The sequence below is a fragment of the Pholis gunnellus genome (genome assembly GCF_910591455.1).
Source record: "Pholis gunnellus genome assembly, chromosome: 11".
NCBI classification, from domain to species: domain Eukaryota; kingdom Metazoa; phylum Chordata; class Actinopteri; order Perciformes; family Pholidae; genus Pholis; species Pholis gunnellus.
This window is the reverse complement of record NC_136538.1, coordinates 19,305,394-19,324,384: the sequence shown is the minus strand read 5'-3', so window position 1 is coordinate 19,324,384 and position 18,991 is coordinate 19,305,394. Positions and strand designations below refer to the sequence as shown.

The window sequence follows — 18,991 nt, the reverse complement described above, 5'->3', positions numbered from 1 at the left end:
TGTTTCTGCTCAGAGCTCTGTGGCATACAGTTAAATAAAAAGAGTGGAGGAGGGAAGAGAGGAGTTCCCCGGGGGCTGCAGGGGGCTGTCATGTCTGAAAAGCTTGTAGATCTGATTAAAATATCTTGTTAAGTGAAACTGCATACATAACACACAGCGACTAGTTAAAGGATAAAGTGAAAGTTGGGAAATATTCAAGTTTAAAGGATAAGGCTTTTATATTGACAAATCCCAAATCCCATCAAAGGACCAATATAAATCATAAAAAAAAATTAAAAATCATCTCGCAGTATTTTTGGGCTTCCCTACAGTCTGTGGCTCTCAGGAACACATTTTAATTTGAAATTGGGTGAGCTAATGAGTATTTACATTACCAGGGCAGTGTGTGTGGGATCAACTCAAAACAAACTACGATGAACATGTTCATCGTAATGAAGGAATGTGTCACGTTGTGGCTCATTGATGTGTTATAACAGTTTTTGGCCAACAATGGCACAATGAGATATATCAGGGTTTTGGCAACACAGACAAATGGCGTGAACCATTTATTCAAATGCATCCTTAAAAAAGTTAAGTCAAACATCTTCCTAGTTTCATTTAACCCTTTCTTTTAAACTTTTCAAACGTTTTACTTGTATTTGTAACAATAAATGCAAGTATGCTCTGTGGTCCAGTGCCAGGAGCCCTTGAGCAGGTTGTGCTTTAGTGTCTTGGTTTACTACTTTGTCTCTGTGAGTCTGCAAGGATGTTTGTTCCAGAGTGCATTGGTGCAAGATAACAGCTCAAGTATTATTAATGGGTACAGCATGTGCAATAAGAAGTAGACAAAATAGAAACATGACATTAGAAACTACTTTGAATTTACTGCCTCACAATTACAATGGCTGTGAAAAAGGTTTCATTGCAAAATTGTATAGCAGCAGTAGTTGTTTCTTTTGTCATACACAGACAGTACAACTTTATGGATCGCAACGTGTGTAGGTTGGTCGGTCAGTCCACCACTTTGGTCCAGAATTAATTCACACCAATCAATGGATTGCAATAAAACATTTTACAGACATTCATGGTCCCAAAAGTATGAATCCTAATGACTTTAGTGATCCCTAACCTTTTATTTAGCCCCATCTTACGGTGAAAGACACAGTTGTCGGACATAGGGGTACCAGCCGACAGGGCACCGCTATTCTGTCATGAAGTGACTACTAATGAAGTATTAGTGTCTCGAAGGGTTGTCCCATTTCATAGGGCAAGATTTCAACCATTACCCCTTGTAACTGTTCCGAGGGGAAAGTCGAAAAGGAAGGGACGCTCAAAACAAGGGGTAAGGGTAGAAATAAGAAATGGGATTGGCCCTTGTTAGGAAAGAAAGCGCTATAGAGATAGAAAAATTGTACAGGGCTGCCAGTCTTCTCTCTAAACACAATATTGCTATAGCATTTTAAACGTGGTTTCACAAATTCAAATCATTTCTGTGAACTCCATCTTTATGAGAAGGACTGGAAATCAAACATGTGGGGGGCTTTCTATTCTCAAAGAATCCATCTGCACAGAGATCATGACTTATGTCATATTTCAAGGAGCATTGAAGCTGAAGGCACTTTGTCCCTTTCCCGTATATGTGCACGCAACAAACACACACAGAGAAAACCTCACACCATCACAACTAGACCTCAGTGATGAGATTTGATGAGACTGCTTTGGGTTAACAGTATAGGAATGTTGCTCAGAGTCCCGTACATGTGAAGACAATCGTTAGATGCCCACACATCTGATTCCCAGTATACTGTGATGGCCCGCAGAAATAAGGCACCGTCAGATTATATAAATCACGAAGGAGGTGTCACACAAATACACACACGCACAAACACACACAGATGAACACATAGTGCTATCCAGTACGTGGGCGGGAGCTGTCATATCCACTGTTGGATAATCAGTTGAAGGTAAGGCCAACTTCAGATCTTGAGATTCTTTGGTGAAGTCGTGAAGTTAAACACAAAAGGCTCATGGAGCTGTTTTAAATATAACTTAATTTCCTTGAGTTGGACATTGTGTTCTAGATAAGACACACTGAACGTAGATGCAGCCCTTTCTCTACACTCATTCAGCGAGACAGAGAAGCGTCAACGACTCAATTGGGACACATTCGCCAGAGTCTCTTGCACTGTAAATTGCAACCCATTAGCACTGGAACAGCCCTGATGTGCTTATTGCTTATTTGGGACAATGTGACGGTTTAGTAAATGATAAAGAAAGGTAATAGATCCACTTTAATGCACCGTGCATGACAGTTTGTTCCCAAGGAAACTGTTGAAACCTGAAAAGAGACTTACTCACTGACGTCCAATGAGCTGTCTCAGTGCAGCTCAGCAGCTGATAGGAAGGTTTGACCTCTGGGTGTTAGGTGATAGGGAATGACAGAGGTCCCTCCCTGAGATACACACACACACACACACACACACACACACACATCTCAAAACCATTAAAGTCATGTGATGTTACTGGTCAGCGTGAGGGAGGAGAGGCTCTCTTAAGATACGTAGAACATGCAGCCGTGAGCCAAGTTGAAAACATTCCTGCAGATTGAGTCATTCCCCTTCGGCCTCTATGGCTCCACAACACCGCTGTCACAGCTTCATCACTGCATGGACGTTTAGCTTGTAGCATAAGAGATGATGATCTTTTCTATCTCATGCACAAGAGATAAGTTATCATGTGCAGCGTGTTGGTTTTTGTTGTGAAGACAATTAACGACCGTATCATTCTTTTTAGTGCATGATCATCAGCGTATACCTTTGCAGGACTCCAACGTGAGTACTGCCACGTTAATGAAAAAACTTGTGCAGGGCCTCTAATGTGTCATCATGTTAAGCTTCATATTTAACACATGTATTATATGTTTTGTATGTAAAATCAAGTATGTATGCAAGTAAAGTACAGTTCCTTCCCACCACTGTCGCCAATGTACTGTATATTATTTAACATAACCTTTAAGCAATGCTGATGTGTCATCTGTCTTTGGAAGCTGTAGACTCGCTACGCACCCACTCCTGGCAGGTTGATTTTCCTAATGTTAAATAATGCAGTGTCATGTGATGAGGCGAGAGCTATCCAAACAGGACAAGACAGTGAATCATTACTTATGAGGAGCAATTACCTACACCAACATGAAGCCTGTTGAGCCTGTGTGTGTGTGTGTGTGTGTGTGTGTGTGTGTGTGTGTGTGTGTGTGTGTGTGTGTGTGTGTGTGAGAGAGGAAGGATGTTTTATTTGATGCATGTTTGTTGCTGACCTCCTCACTTTACATCTCATGTATCACTACTTAACCTGCTTCTTCCTCCCTAGGTCTATACTGCACCATGTGGTAGCAATGGGTTACAAGATAGGTATGAGAGGATCGCGAGATTTATAATAAGGCGAAAGAAAAAACGTCTTCAGTCACTCAAAATGATATCCACTTTTTCCAATCACTCCCCTTTTCTGATGTAATATTCAGCAGTCGCGTTCCATTTTCAGGCTTCTTAAAAATAGCTGACTCAAATAAAATACTCAGGTTTAAAGGGAAGCCACTGTTTTGGTGAAATTTCCTCAAAGCTCATGGGTATACACATCTCTTGACAAGGTTTTGCAAGTGGAGTACCGCTGCACAGCCTGTCCAAGACTCGTCTGACAGGCTCATCACCAATAAACACTGCAATTCAGCAATTAATACCAGGGTGCCTCTGCACCCTCGCTAATTAAGCTCCAGAGCGGCTCCCTGTAGTGACAGCAGAAACTGGTCGTACGGCTCCTCTGCTCACTGCAAACACTCGTTAATCACAATGCTCTCTAAACACTGTGCCAGATATACACTCACAGTTCAGAGGCAAGGCAAAGAGAAAAAAAAGGAGACGCACATGTATGCATTTACACATATTGAACGTGTTAAATGCATTGTGCTGACTTTTTAGTACTATTGTCCATGTCATCATCTTTCAGTAATGCTGGCAACGGGAAACAAGAACAAAATGGAGCCACACAGACAGTCTGTGTAATGATTTTATTTCCACTTAATTTTCTACTAAAAAGACGGTATTTAGTAGCTGTTCTGGAGCTTTTGATCCATATCTGAAAGTAACATAGATGAGAAGTCCTTAAATCTGCATTAACTGATTTTTTTTTTGGCGAGTTCAGGCAAACAAGCTGTATAAAGACCACTGACATCATCACCTTATTGTGTTGGTGTGGAAAACTGTGGAAAGAGTTAAACATACCACAGACAGGGAGCAACATTATCATTCACTGAGAGTTTGAATTCAAGACCAATAGTCATATCTCTTTTTTTTGAGGTACAACTTTATTTATAGGTTTGCCGTTACAAAAATACAGAAATCTGAATGCTTGAGTAGACATGACATGAGTTAAACCCCTTCCCCCATCACCAGGGCTGACAATTACAATACAAAACTGCAATTACAAAAATATACATGTGTCCAATAATAATAGTAAACAGAAATAAAATAAATATCTATAAACACAAATGCATACTGAAAACAACAAAAACAATGTAAATGAATAATAACACATTTTAATAGGATTCCACAACCAATTTAACAGAATTAGCGACATGTATAGCTCTTATAGTCATTCACATAACCACTGTCATAGTTCATTGCTTCCATTTAGAAGCTATCTTAGAGATAGAGATTTTCAACATACGTGGTGAATGATGACCACATTTTGTCATATTTCTCCTCTAATACACGTACTAAGTACCAAACTTTCTCTATTTACTCTCTTTTATTTAGTCACCAACAACTCCTGAGGGAAATTTCCAGCTCTTTAGTTGCTAAATGCTCCACTATGTTCACCAGCAGTTGCTCATTTATAGTCTGCAGTTTGGTGTTGGGCAGGTGGTGCACAGTGGGTTTTATTTTTTTTTTTTTAAACGGAAGCGATGTTGATGAGAGCAGTGACAGTGAACCACAACAGTGGGCTGTGAAACCAAAGAGTGAGCTGAAAGACGCTGAAACACTGTGTACAGCTGGATGGGAACAGATGAGAAGTGACACGTTTTATATTAAAGGTAGTCCTTTGACCCATTGTTAATGTAAATTCATTGGAGCAGCTTTAAAATGCTCAGAAGCCATCTGCATATGAAGATCATGTGATATGACCAAAATGCTCCAGAAAGTACTTTTTTCATCATATAAGACTAAAGAAACACATGATTATTTAAAATACTATGCAGATCAATCAACGCATCAAAAGAGAAAGTGTTGACATATAGTACGCTCGACACATTACACTGTGCAGCTGTAATCACCCACAAACACACATACATACTTAAACATGGTGCCAAGAGGATATATTAATACCCTTCATGAGATATTCATGAAAGCTCAGATAAACCTTTACAGTGCAGCAGGCCGTTACATAACGCCTATAATTCCCTGTCTCTTATACAATGATGCTCCAGTTTACAGTTTAAATCCCTAAAACTGCGTATGAGTCGGATCCAAGCCTCGACTACCTTAACAGATCTCTACAGGCTGCTCTAGATAGTAAACTGCATGGTAATCAGATATCTGCTCTCAAACCTCTTTGAACACTGATTTATGTCTCTGTTTTGTATTTATTTTATGTTTTTTTTATTCTTGGTGAAATTGTGTTTTTATAAATTACAGTGGGGATGATGCACTGGTCCTAAATAAATTAGGGCGACGTTTATGATTGTGAAAAACATTGTGATGATGAGAGGGGTATTCATGAAGACGTTTTAAAAAAAAAGATTCTAATGTTGAGTCTTTACAAATCCTCAGACAAATGTAACATTTCAATGAATACATTTCCAATCTTCAAACAAAACATGTCTATATTGGACAGGCATCTGTGTTTAAAAACTGCAAAACTATTAAAAAAAAAGAAAAGTTAAAAAAAAATTGTTTACATAGCGAGAGTTTTAAAAAGGCTGAATGAACCTACTAAAACGATTTGAATACGATTTTTGTTGCTGAATATGATGTATAAAATGGTTCATAAAAGGGAGAAAAACAAACAGAATATGTCAAATCTAAACTCTAAATACTGAATCATTATTGTCTCGTGGTGTCACATCTTAAGTGGTGACTGATCATCCATTTTTGGGAAGCCCAGATCAGCAAATGAAACCATTTTACCATAATACTGTGGCCATGCAGCTCATTGCTCTGTGCCAATATTAAAATATTGCGGCATCCCATCTCACTACATGGCTTAGTCTTCGAAGGATGCCGCTCTATTCAGCTGTTCTGGTGTCAGCTTTACCTCTGCGCAAATAGGTCGATGGTGGAAGGGATAGATGGTGAAACTGACCCTGGATCTGTAGCTCCTGGTACACCAGCAAAGATCTCGCGTGGCTTACATCCCACCTCTACTGCTGCTGCCAGAGAGGAGAAAGCAGCAGGAGGTCTCACTCTGCCGTTATTTATGGTTTCTGATTTTTCAAATTTAGCACCATTATCAATAATGTCATATTTAGGTTCTTTTAGAAAATAAGACCGAATTAAAGCCACACAGCTTTTTTTTCAGTTGCCCAACGTCTTCATATCAGCACGGCTTACATGCTGAGAGACTATTTCAGCTAGTGGCACGGCTCTAGGGATGCAGAAGTCGATTGCTCCACCACTTGGGTCCAAACTGAAATATCCCCACGAAGTGTCATGAAATTTAGTACAGACATTTATTTTCCCTTTAGGATGAAATGTAATAACTTCGGGGATCCCTTCACTCCCTCTAGTGTCCCCATCAGGTCAACATTTTTATGTGTCCAATACTTTGGTTTATGAACAAACACCCTTTTAGTGCCTTGGGGTGTTTGTCTTTATTGTAGACTCCAAAGAACACTTTTGTTCGTTGAGTGACAAAAGAAACAAAACACTTTTATTTATATATTTTATTTATAAAGCAAATATGCATACCACATTATTTCACCTGACTTTAATATACTTTCATCATAAAAAAATAAAAAAGGAAATAAAGGATCAAATAGAAAATGTCAAAAATGTTACATCAGGTCAGGCATAGAATTAGATGTCTAACGACCAATTACATTTCCATTTATGTTCTCTTTTCAAACCGAGTGGCTCATGATCCTAATAGAGGATCTTTGTTACTACGGCTAGGCTGCTCTCTCTCCTCCCCCCTCCCACTCCCTGCTCCTCTCTTAGAGCTCGAGCCTCTCTTCCCCCTCTCTGCCTTCACGAGTTCTCCTCTCCAAACCTGCGCGAGGCGGCCACTGAAGCGCGAGGCGATTCCCCCCTCTTCCCCCTGAACACTTCTGTCAACATGTCTACAGTTGTAACCTCGACCAGATTCACAGACGAATATCAGCTGTTCGAGGAACTCGGAAAGTAAGCGACCGCCGCTCTTGTTGCATTCAGTGTGTGTATGTGTTTGCACGTTTGTCTCCTCTGCTGCTGCTGCTGCTGCCATTGTGCGCGTTTACTTCAGTGTTGACAAGGCAGGAGAGGGGCTGTCAAAAACATGGAAGGGTGGGAGAAGCACCCCAGCAACAGCACGCTGTGAGCAGGTTTCCTGTTCGCACTACAAAGGCTCGTGTTTAACCCTGGGTGTGTGTAAACAAGGCGTATCGCACCATTGTGGCTCCCTTTTTGTAACCCGAAAAAGGTGTGAAGCATCCGCGTAGAGGACCAACTTGTTTGTCAATTTAGCTGCAGGTAGCACGCGTCGAAAACTCGTTTTGCACGCACCCCATCCTCCTCGCGCTCCTCTTCAATCATTCAGCTCTGTTTTTTTTTTGTGCATTTCTAAGCAGACTGCAGGGCTATACTGTTTATGTCGAGCCACCACACACACACACACACGCACACACACGCGCACACAAAAAAAGGAAAAATACTGTGGCCGTTGCACATTTTTGTCTATGCGCACCACACACACATGTACTGCAATTCAGGATTAAAACATGAAAGGACACATATGTTGCAGTGTGAATCCTGGCTACAAAGCCACTTTGTAACATCTAATCTGCGTGCGTGTGTCTAATGGAGCCGCTCCACCTTCTTACAGCCGACAGCGGGACTTTAAAGGAGGCGTCTGTGCAAGAAAATGCAACGTTAATTCTACCTTTCAGTAGCTTCACTCTCCTGTACTCACGTTTCCTTCCTGTGAGCTAATGACTGGGTCCTTTCACAATGAACCCCCCCCCCCCCCCCCCCCCCCCTCTCTATCCCTCGCTCTCTCTCTCACGCACTAGTAACCAGGACCTCTTCTCCCATCTCACACACAGAATATCAGACTGTATTAATTATGCATGTGACTTCCCTTTCCCCTCTCTTTAGGTGTATGTGATTCATGCGTGCCCCCTCAGTGTGTGTGACAAGTTCATGCATTCTCCGATTGCCACACACAGTGATGGAGACTTTCATGTTTTTCAAGTGATTCCACTGATTTCTTTCTTTTTTTGGTTTCCTGCTCCAGGGGTGCCTTCTCTATCGTCCGCCGATGCGTCAAGAAGTCCACCGGCCAGGAGTATGCTGCTAAAATCATCAACACAAAAAAGCTGTCGGCCAGAGGTAAGCGCAGCGGACAGGACAATTGTGTCGCTCGGCGTTTGCAGTCAAGGAGCAAACGTGAAGTCATGCGAACTGAAAGCTGTCGACGGCCGGGCTGCTGTAGCCGCTCGGTGGTGTCTGTTCGGCTGCGGGTTCGTGAGTTTGTTTTCCTGAAGAGCAGCGATCACATGGCGCTCCGTCCTCTTAATGTCAGAGGGGATTCCTGAAGAGCTGGAGGCCTTTATGGCAGAGCTGGGGCTCAGGTTGTGCCGTGAGGTTCAGTGGCTCTTTTGGCAGCTGTCTGCGAAAACCATTTTTGGTTTGTTATGGTTACCGTTGGTCTTTCTCATCAGCTCGACCTCAGCCTAAAATATCCTCGGCTTTCACAGCAGCTCGTAGGAAGAGACGGAGGAAAGTTGTTTTAATAGTTTTGGCCGTGGTTTGTGTTGGCTGTGATAATGGCGTACTCGCACAGCTGTGCGTTTGATTTCCTTGAAACCTCTTTTTTTTATGGCAGGGTGTAAATATTCACTCCAGATAAATGAAAACATTTATAGATGTTATGTTGCTCCTTCAAACGTGGGATTTGAAAACACAGCAACGTTGCTAAAAACAAGTGAAACCGAGCCAGAAACACGAGCACTCAGAGGATCAAACCGTCTTTCAACAACACCCCCCCCCCCCAGGTTAGCCAAATTTACCGAGTGACTTCCTGGTTCATCTTTGACCTACTGTAACATACTCACCATACTTGTTCGTGCACGCAGTTTCCTTTAGCTCCGTGTTTGTGCCTGTTGTATTCGAGTCACAGATGCTTAGATATGGGACTCAAAACACATAAATTGGGGTTAAGTATTCCGGGCAATGAGGGATTATTGCCACAAGTGCTGTCATTTAAAATAACAAATCAAGTTTGATTGTATTCAAACAAATCAAATTTGCTCACAATCATTCAATCACTACTCCTGTTGCCTATTCTAAGATTAAAGGACATTAATAGTGTTTGCCTGCCTATTTCTGCATGCATGTGACCTTCGTCTGGTGAAATGTGGTTTCCATGTTCCGTTGCGGTCTCTGCTGCCGCGTTTGAGTGACGAGCTAACATTACAAGGCAGGTTTGGTTCCTGCACAAAGTCAGCCAGCAGCCAGGCAGTGCATTCAGTGTCAATTCAGAATTATGACGTTTGTGTGTGTGTGTGTGTTTGCGTTCACATGCAGCAGCAGTTTAACTCATGTTGAAATATCACCGCCTGTGCTTCGGTCTTTGTGGCAGATTTGTTGTCATTAGTCCGCCTGTTGCTCTGCCATGTGTGTCATGGCGTTTCTCCTGCCATGTCGCATGTGTTTTGCTTTGCACATGAAGTCCATCAATCCTTCACTGTGACTCTTCTTGTCTATGTGTGTGAGCATGTTGCAGACTCTCTTGATCTCTGTGTGTGTGTGTGTGTATGCAAGAGGTTGCATCAAAGGTTGAGTGATGATATGAAGTGCAGATCGAGGCCAGTTCTGGACCGATCCGGCTGCTCTTTTCTCCGGGGATGCAGAGGGAATTGCTCCGTCTGCCCTTCTGTTTCTCTCAAACATCCTCATTCTTATGTTGTTTCCTCCCTTCTCTGTAAACAAGAGATTGATTTGAGGAAAGATCTTGAAACCTGTTTGTGAGGAAGGCTGGCAGTGGTCCGGAGCTAGTAACCCGGCAACAGCAGGGGTGAAACTCCTCATCCCATAGGCTGTCTGGCAGAGAGACTGTGTGTGTGTGTGTGTGTGTGTGTGTGTGTGTGTGTGTGTGTGTGTGTGTGTGTGTGTGTGTGTGTGTGTGTGTGTGTGTGTGTGTGTGTGTGTGTGTGTGTGTGTGTGTGTGTGTGTGTGTGGGGGGGGTAGGTAGGTCGTGGTCACAGTTATCACATAAACGCATAGACGACTGCTCTTTTCTCACTTGAAGCTCAGTTGCACACATTTCTTCTCACCCACTTAACGGTTCTCACTCTGCGTACACGGCCTGTCTGAGTTCAGCTTCTCATCGTGAAATACACACACATTAGTTTCTCCTTCAGTGCTCGTTGTCCTTAATCAGAGCTGAAATGTGCTGGTGCTGCCAATATGCTGTTCACAAACGCAAGAAGCAACCCGCTACACACACACACACACACACACACACACACACACACACACACACACACACACACACACACACACACACACACACACACACACACACACACACACACACACACACCCCTATAGATCTGTAAGAAAGGCAAGGTCTGTTGTTGCAACCTTGTGTTGAAGAATGATTCTGGTTAGTTATATCTCAGGTCTTTTTATAGTTGCGGTTATTGTTCATTTAGTTGATGATAATATTGAACTGACCAACGACATTAAAGAGGAAGTCAAAGAAAGACGAGCAGTCAGATGATTGGACAGGTTTTAAACTAGGACTGGGCGATAATTCAATATGAAAGTCTTGCAATGGAATCATATTGTGATGGAATCATTGAGATCCCTCATACTAACTAAAATGTATTTGAAAATCTGATTATTTTTTGCACGGAAGTTCTTAATTAAATGAAAAATTCTCATCTTTTTAATTTGTCAAGGATTTGATTCTTACAAGAGTGTAAAAAAACAGGTTATTTCATAAACCAGAAAACGCGCTGTATCGTGATGTATATATCCCTATCCAGATATGAAATGATCGATGATGTCGGTCATTTCTGTCCAGCCTTATTTTAAACAAACTCTCTGGTAAGCCAAATGGATTTGTGGTGGAAAACGCAAGCAAACGGCACAAATGTTGGTAACATCCATCACCGTTTACAGACCGACACTTGGTTCAGCCATGAGCCACCATCCTTCCTGTAGTTTACATACCTCAGTGACCTTCAGTTAGACATCTTTAGTGGCTCAAAACACATCTCAGCAATTGCTTTAAGTGCGTTGTTATCATAACCGATTGAAATGATGAACGGAAACACACAACAATAATCACAATTCATAGCCAAGATAACGCAACCACAGTCAAAAACATGTCGTCACCTACAGTAACGGCCTTGTAAATGATATCGTATTCATGCACACTTAAACACTAATACTTCATGGCTGCAGCACACACACACACACACACTCTCACACACTCCTACTTACATTGACATATCCACTTATTAGTGTTTGCAAATACTGAACATACACCTACTTTGGAGTATTGCTTGCACTTACAAGGTGTGTGTGTGTGTGTGTGTGTGTGTGTGTGTGTGTGTGTGTGTGTGTGTGTGTGTGTGTGTGTGTGTGTGTGTGTGTGTGTGTGTGTGTGTGTGTGTGTGTGTGTGTGTGTGTGTGTGTGTGTGTAAGCCGTATTCTCTGCAGCTCGGGGAGAGCACGATTACGGCGGGGTCATGTCGCGTCACATGCATGCGCACAGTCGCGCCGGCAGATACTCACACATGCACACGTGGTCTGTCACTGTCGTGCACACAGACACACATCGTTAAGAACACACTACATTCGGTAACCTTTTGAATTTCAGCGACTATATTTTCTATGATGGATACACTTTCTCATTGGTGAGCCTTGATAGTGGTTTATCTTTTTAAATCAAAATTCTTTAAAGAAAATTCTTAAAAAAGAGGTCATATTTACGGGTTATGGATTTCAATTCATATTAAAAAAATGGGATACAAAACTTTACCGATCATGCATAAGCAAACCGACTAATGACTATGATACACAAAGCTTTATGTATAAGCTTTAACGCTTAGTGTTTCTGATCAACTGATTGATCTTCATTTGAATTAACAGTTTTTTGGGAAACATTTTGGGAAGAAAAGGCTCATTTGCTTTGTGACAGAGTCAGATGAGAAAATTGACATACAGTAAATCTGGTATCGTTTCTGTTAAACATGAAGCTGCAGCCAGTTAGCTTAGCTTAGCATAAAGACTGGAGACAGCGTGAGGTATGTAGCTCGAATCTATCCAACAGTAAATCAGTAAAGCTGCCTACCAGCACCTCTAAAGTTCACTCATTATCTTGTTTGTTTAATCTCTACAAAAAACAAAGAGTTAAAATCACAATGACCCGTTTTACTGGGGGTTCATTCACAGTAACTTCCCCCCCGCAAAACGTCGAACTGACGTTTTCTTTACTTCAAATACTGTCTACTCGGATGTGTCAGTGTTCCTGCAGTTACGGATTGTGAAAGCTGCTGATACTGTATTACTGTATTTTACAAGTGACCGTAGCATCCGTTTACAGAAGTAGATACTGAGCGTTGTTGTGAGCTGGAAGCAGCAGTGATGGCTCGATAAGTCATGGGAAGCAGAAGTCAAGAAGGGAAGTATGCTCATAAGTTTATGGTACTTTCACTTTGGTGATGGAGGGCTCTCACATGCTTCATGCGCACTCTGATGATAAGGGGAGATTGAAGGAGACGGCCCTTTTTTGATGAGCCAGGACTTCTGCGCATCTTATGCAGAGGCTTGAATCCAGTTTGCACAAAGATTAAGGACCAGAAGTTAGTGGTTAGATTTAAAAATGCCAATAAAAGGAAGTTTAGAATGTATTTTCATATCTCTTTTCTGACAGGATGTCTGTTACAGTAGCTCATCTCATTGTGGATAAACCAAACCTCGCATATTTACACATATATATTAGCAAGTCAGAATTAGCTTTTTGCCCAGTCAGCATTCATCTGCACTTTTTCACTGCCTCGTTCCATCTTCTGCTTTTACTGCATCCACTGAATGCTTCTAATAAATGTTATGGTTGAACAAATAAATAATACAATTCAACAAATACATTTGGTTTTCAGAGCTTGTTTTGCTGAAAAGAGCTGCCTGCTGTGGAGGGAAACGACACCGTGAGAGTGAACCAGAACAGTGAAGTTGTGCATGAACAGCCAACAATGTAGAACATAAAACACAAGCTATAGGGAAGCCGGTTATATTTATAGTACCATGGCTAACACTGCACAGTAGTTTATAGGAAGATATGAACTGTTTTACAACTCTGCAAACAGATAACAATGACGAGCATCCTCCACCCCGTATTTGTGAGGTAAACAATATAACCGGCTGCTTCACTCTCTGAAGTAGCTTCTAGGAATGTGTACTTGCACATCTGATTGCCTAAAGTAATCCCTTCCCAGATGTCACTGCTTTGCATTGCTGCAGAGGATCTGCTTCATCTTCTTTTGCTGGAGCGTGATGATCACTTTAGTTAACTCATTGAAATGAAGGCGTCTGAACACGGCCTCACTTCCCTGACATCTTTCTCACGTTATGATTCCTTCTAGGTGTCCTCTGCACGTTTTTTCAAAATGATCTATTTGGCTGCCTGCAACTAATTATTGGTTAATCTCCCAATTATTTTATCTATTAAGCGTTTAATTATTTGGTCTTCAAGAGATCATAAAATTAGATCCATAACATTTTCCCATGAGCCCATGATGACGTTTGTTTTGTCCGACTAACAATCCAAAACCCTAAGAATATTCAGTATTCTATCACAGACGACAAACCTGCAAACACACTAATAATCGAGCTCCTACACTTAGCCCTGTAATACAGAAATTACCAAAACGCTTCTCAAGTGTGAATACTTGCTGCAGTTAATTGAATATCAGCTAATTGAATTCAGGCACAGTATTGAATGTAGGTCACCCGGCTTTTGGCGGCGCTCGGAGCCCAACACGCATTCACTGTAGCCATGCGGTTACGTAGTAAAAGGAGGAAAATAGACTTGAAGTGTTAAAAATAAGCTTCAGGTTGAGTGAAACGCCAGCTGTTGCGCAGACTGTTGTGCACCGCTGGATTGGTCGAAATAGCAGCGACGCTGTCGGATGCACGACTCAAAAACCCGACGGAAACGCTTTCTCTGTAGAATAGCTTCAACACCCAAGGGAAGCACTGTTGATCGGTGTGATCCATCTCGACGGTGTTTCGAGTTATTCTTAGCTACAATTATGTGTCGCGTATTGTGTGTAACTGTGAAGGGAGTGTATTTTTAGTTGCACTGTTATTAGGTAAGGCCTTGTGATGTCAGGGGGAGAGGAGAGAAGGAGGGGGGAGAGGCTGGCGGCACTCGTCCCGCTGTTGAATTATTGAGGTGCGAGGCTGCTCCGCTCTCACTGAACATGGACACGAGCTGAGGACCGGACCCTTAAAGTCCCTTTCTGTGCTTCCTTTCTTTATCTCGTGGCCTTTTCATGTGTCTCGCTCAGCCACATTTCCTATCTTACTTTTGTCTCTTTCTCTCTTTCGCCACCTCTTCCCCTTCCTCTTTCTAGTCATCTCTTCTCCCCTCTCTGCCATGCGGCCACATCGCAGGCCATGCAGGCAGACGACGTGTGTGTGTGTGTGTGTGTGTGTGTGTGTGTGTGTGTGTGTGTGTGTGTGTGTGTGTGTGTGTGTGTGTGTGTGTGTGTGTGTGTGTGTGTGTGTGTGTGTGTGTGTGTGTGTGTGTGTGTGTGTGTGTGTGTGTGTGTGTGTTTTCAAGCTTTCGGTTGGCTTCTAGTGCGCCCGCTGGAGGCTGATTGGCGGAGGGCAGATAAACGTAGCAAGAGCAGCGTGGTGAATGTTTCATGGGACCAACTGTGAATATTTGATGAGCGGGAGAGAGTCGTATATGGAGAGAGAAAGATCTCGAGATGGAGAGAGAGAGAGAGTGAGGCGGTCAGGGTTATACGCTCCAAGTCGCTGTAACACTTGAATGCTGTTGGTCTTCCCACAGCACGCAAACCGTCCTCTTTTCTTATCAAGGCTTTGAAACAACGTGTTTGTGTGTGTGTGTGTGTGTGTGTGTGTGTTGGGGTTTAGTGTGTTTTTTCCAGGACTCTCCTATCATATTCATCTTGCCCTCTTTTTCTCTCTTCTCTGCTCATCGTTATCTCCCCTGTCCGAAGCATATCGAAGCCAACTAGAGTAAAACTGTTATTTGCCATTTACTTTAGTGCTGGACACAGACACATGGTGCGGATTGTTACTTTTCAGGGGATTCATTTGTCACCATAAAGTCAACCTACAAGTCAGTTCGACTGCAGCGAAATGTAACGTAAATAAAGATTACACACACTCTGCGATTATTGTGGATTTAGTCTGCGCTGCCTTTTGTCAACGTTGAAAGGAGTAATAAAGTTTGCCGTCTTGGTTCGGACTTCAGAGCCTCCGTGGTGTTGTTTTCTAAATATAGGTGTAACTCGACCAGTTCTGCACAACGGGATTGGTTGATGCCTTTATTGGCTCAGAAACATAAACCTCATTCTGAAAATTTTACTGTGCAATATTCACACTGTGTGAAAGTATTCCTGGCAAAAACAGCAGGTCGAAAAAAAATACATTGTCGTGCGAAATAATTGCGCGAAAAGAAACACCACAGGGGTGTAAAGGCCTTAAAGCTGCAGCTAATGATGGTTTACATCTTGTATTCAGTTATTCTGCTGTGTGGGCCATAAATGGTCAGATAATGATACAAAAAGTACAGTTTCTGTTGACAAAGTTGACATTAACATTTGTTTTTCTCATTTTGTCTGACGAACCGTCCAAACCCCCCAATATACAGAAGATTCCAGGAGCTGTGCCAAACATTTTCTAAATTTAGGAGCCTTATATGCGAGGATGTGCTGCTTTTTTTCTTTTAGTCACACACAATAATAAACAGACTGAATAAAACAAGGTATTTGAAGATGTCAGCTGGGGTTCTGGGAAATTAGAACATAGATAAAATAAATAATCGATTTAAATGAGAAAATAACTGAGTTGCAGCCCTACTGTGATCACACCCAGTCTGCCCGTGTTCATCACAAACTAGCGAGTTGTTTCAAAGGGAGGGCCGCCTGCCAACACTTCATTGGATTACATTACAGTAGAGCATCTCAGGTGTGTGCGCATGTTTGTCCATCTGTGTGTGTGTGTGTGCGCTTGAGTGTGTGCTTGACACAGCAACAGATTTTTTCACTTGTTGAGTTTGACTGAACACAGAGTGGAGTCTGAGGAGTGTGCAGATGCTCATACTTTTTGTTTTCTGTTGTATTGTGGCTCCAACACCTTTAAACAAACCTCCATCGTGTTCAGGAAACTTGCTCACTTCTGTCACCGCTTTCTTTGGTTGTGAGACCACTCTACAGTGAACCTGTTGAAGAGGCACGGCACCAGAAGTGGTTAAATGTTTCTGTCGGTATGTGAGATCACACGCATCAAACTCCTGTTTAGTTGTGAGATGGGTGCAGTAATTACACTTTGCACAGAGTTTTCACACCCCCACGGAGGGTCCAAATGTTCTCAGCTGACTCTGAAGCGTCTAAAACATAGCAAAAATAATAAGAAAAGAGCAAATACAGGCAGAGGGCCGGGTCTCTGCAGAAACAAACACCTACTCGCACTTCTAATGGGTCATAAGTGATGACTGAGAGGCATTATAGAGGGCCCCTTGCCTTAATACTCAAGTCCCACACTCACACATCAAAACAGTGGCTCATAAAAGGAATAATAATTTTTGGCGTGAAAAAAAAAAAGCCTTTTGAGTTGGAAAGCGAGTGGGGAACCCGTTTACAGGTAAGTAAGTTGCCAACAGTGAAGCAGTGCTGCTGTTCTTTAAATGGAGAGTTTTTTATTGAGATTATTTATTGCAACAGTTGGAAGCAATAAAGCTTGGGCACACACGGGAGGCGTATCCAGCAATAATGTGTGTGTCAACAGTCTCCAAAATGTACTATTTGTGTTTTTCTTTTTACTGTGCCATCTTTCACAAAGTCACTGCCTACTGTGTGAGCTAAATGTGAAGCTAAACTGCAGTATTTCTTTAAAGTTACAACCTCGAAGGTATCCGTTTTTGTTGTCTTTTGTAGCACCGGTGTGCCGATAAGCAGTAATTTGGTTGGGTCCGATTGGCCTGCTGTGAAAAGTTGTATTGAACTCATGGTGTGGAGTAAACAACTGGACAGAGATCACGTGAAAAGGCTCAGTAAAGGAAGGAAGTAGGCAGGTAAGGAGTTAAGTAAGTAAGGAGGTAGGGAAGTTAAAAACAAAACAAAAAACTGATTGTTTGTGTGTGTGTGTACATGTGTATATACGGCTCCTCAGACATGCCGGGGGATAATCTATTCCTGATCACACACATTCACTCTTATGCTGTCAATCAAGCAGTCTGTCTCCATGGTAACGGCTCGCTTACGTGCATCCTATTGTTCACACCTGACAGCCAAGGTTACAGAAACGTGGTCGCCATATTCACTCAGTGTCGTGTACAATGAATAGCAACGTAGTGCAGAAGTCCTCAAGCCCGAGGAAACCCATTCGGAACGCCGGGCTGTCAATCAAGACACATGTAGGTTTTTCCAGAAAACGGCTTTAAAAAAAAAACGTGATTTATTAAAGTAAATAGTATCTCTCAAGCCTCAGTCATAAGCTAATAAGGAGTGCGATCAATACAAATCACAGCTAGCCTGTGAAGCTGGATGTGTTGTGTTTTGGCTGTGCTATCAGTCAGTTTACAGGGGTTGGGGAGTCTCACTGCATCTGGAAAAAGCAAAGTTAAATAAAGCCTTTTTTTGGATCCACACGGAGCTGTGTGAGGTCTGATAAGTGCCTCAACTGATGTCACTTGAGTCAGCGTTGATGTACTTTTGTATACGTTTTTGAAATTGAAGGAAATCCGGGGTTCTGGATGCACCGATCAACCGGCCGCTAATCGAAACTGTGCGGTTTTCAGCTGATCGTCCATGAACAGTGACCGGACGATCAGATTCATATTTCCACATTTTTACCGTTACTTGTTGAATAATGACGACAGACGGTTCTGTCTACAACATGTCCCTTTGCAGATCTAATTATTTTATTGGTGTATACCTTTGACTGTTGTATAATATTATAACCAGAAACACACATGATATTGGTTCAACCTGTCTTTGCACAAAGCCACTGTTTTCTCAAGAGGATGTTTGACCAGCCGAGCACACACACACACACACACAGACAGACAGACAGACAGACAGACAGACAGACAGACAGATTATTTTTTCTTTTGTGTCAGTAGTTTCACCTTAACAATTGACACCTTGCCTGCAGGCTCTTAGCCAAGTTAAAATCGTTTGATAATCCCCGCTGAAAGCTAGCGACAGCTTGTAGTATCCCACTAAATGTGCTCGATGGAGCGTGCGGCTACATCATTTGGTTGAAGTGTGCGCTCCTGTTGACTGGCACGCCACCAACACAGTCGGTGCGTTTGTTTCTGCTTCCAAGGTTACAATCAAATCAGCCTTTCTTAACAAAAGTCTTCTCACAGTAATCCCATTAAGGGCCTGCTGCCTTGACACACTTGTGTGCGGTTGTGGGGGACGCAGCAGGTTTTGTGAATTGAAGCACACATCTCCACTTGATCATTATAATTACAGAATGAGCTGCCACAATAACAGGGGATCACCCTTTGCAATGATCCATAACGAGGAGCATTTTAGATGGAAAAATGG

The 18,991-nt window shown here is 42.3% G+C and overlaps 1 protein-coding gene across 11 annotated transcripts in view; it reads left to right on the top strand.

Annotated features, from left to right (window-relative positions):
* The first annotated feature begins 7,226 nt into the window (after positions 1-7,226).
* camk2g2 (calcium/calmodulin-dependent protein kinase (CaM kinase) II gamma 2) overlaps positions 7,227-18,991 on the top strand; it is a 56,421-nt gene continuing 44,656 nt past the window's right edge. For all 11 annotated transcript variants that reach the window (XM_079169167.1, XM_079169168.1, XM_079169171.1 and 8 more), the window contains exons 1-2: positions 7,227-7,370; positions 8,461-8,555. In XM_079169167.1, the coding sequence (XP_079025293.1) occupies positions 7,306-7,370; positions 8,461-8,555 (160 nt within the window). In that variant the 5' untranslated portion in view covers positions 7,227-7,305. The remainder of the gene's footprint in view (positions 7,371-8,460; positions 8,556-18,991) is intronic.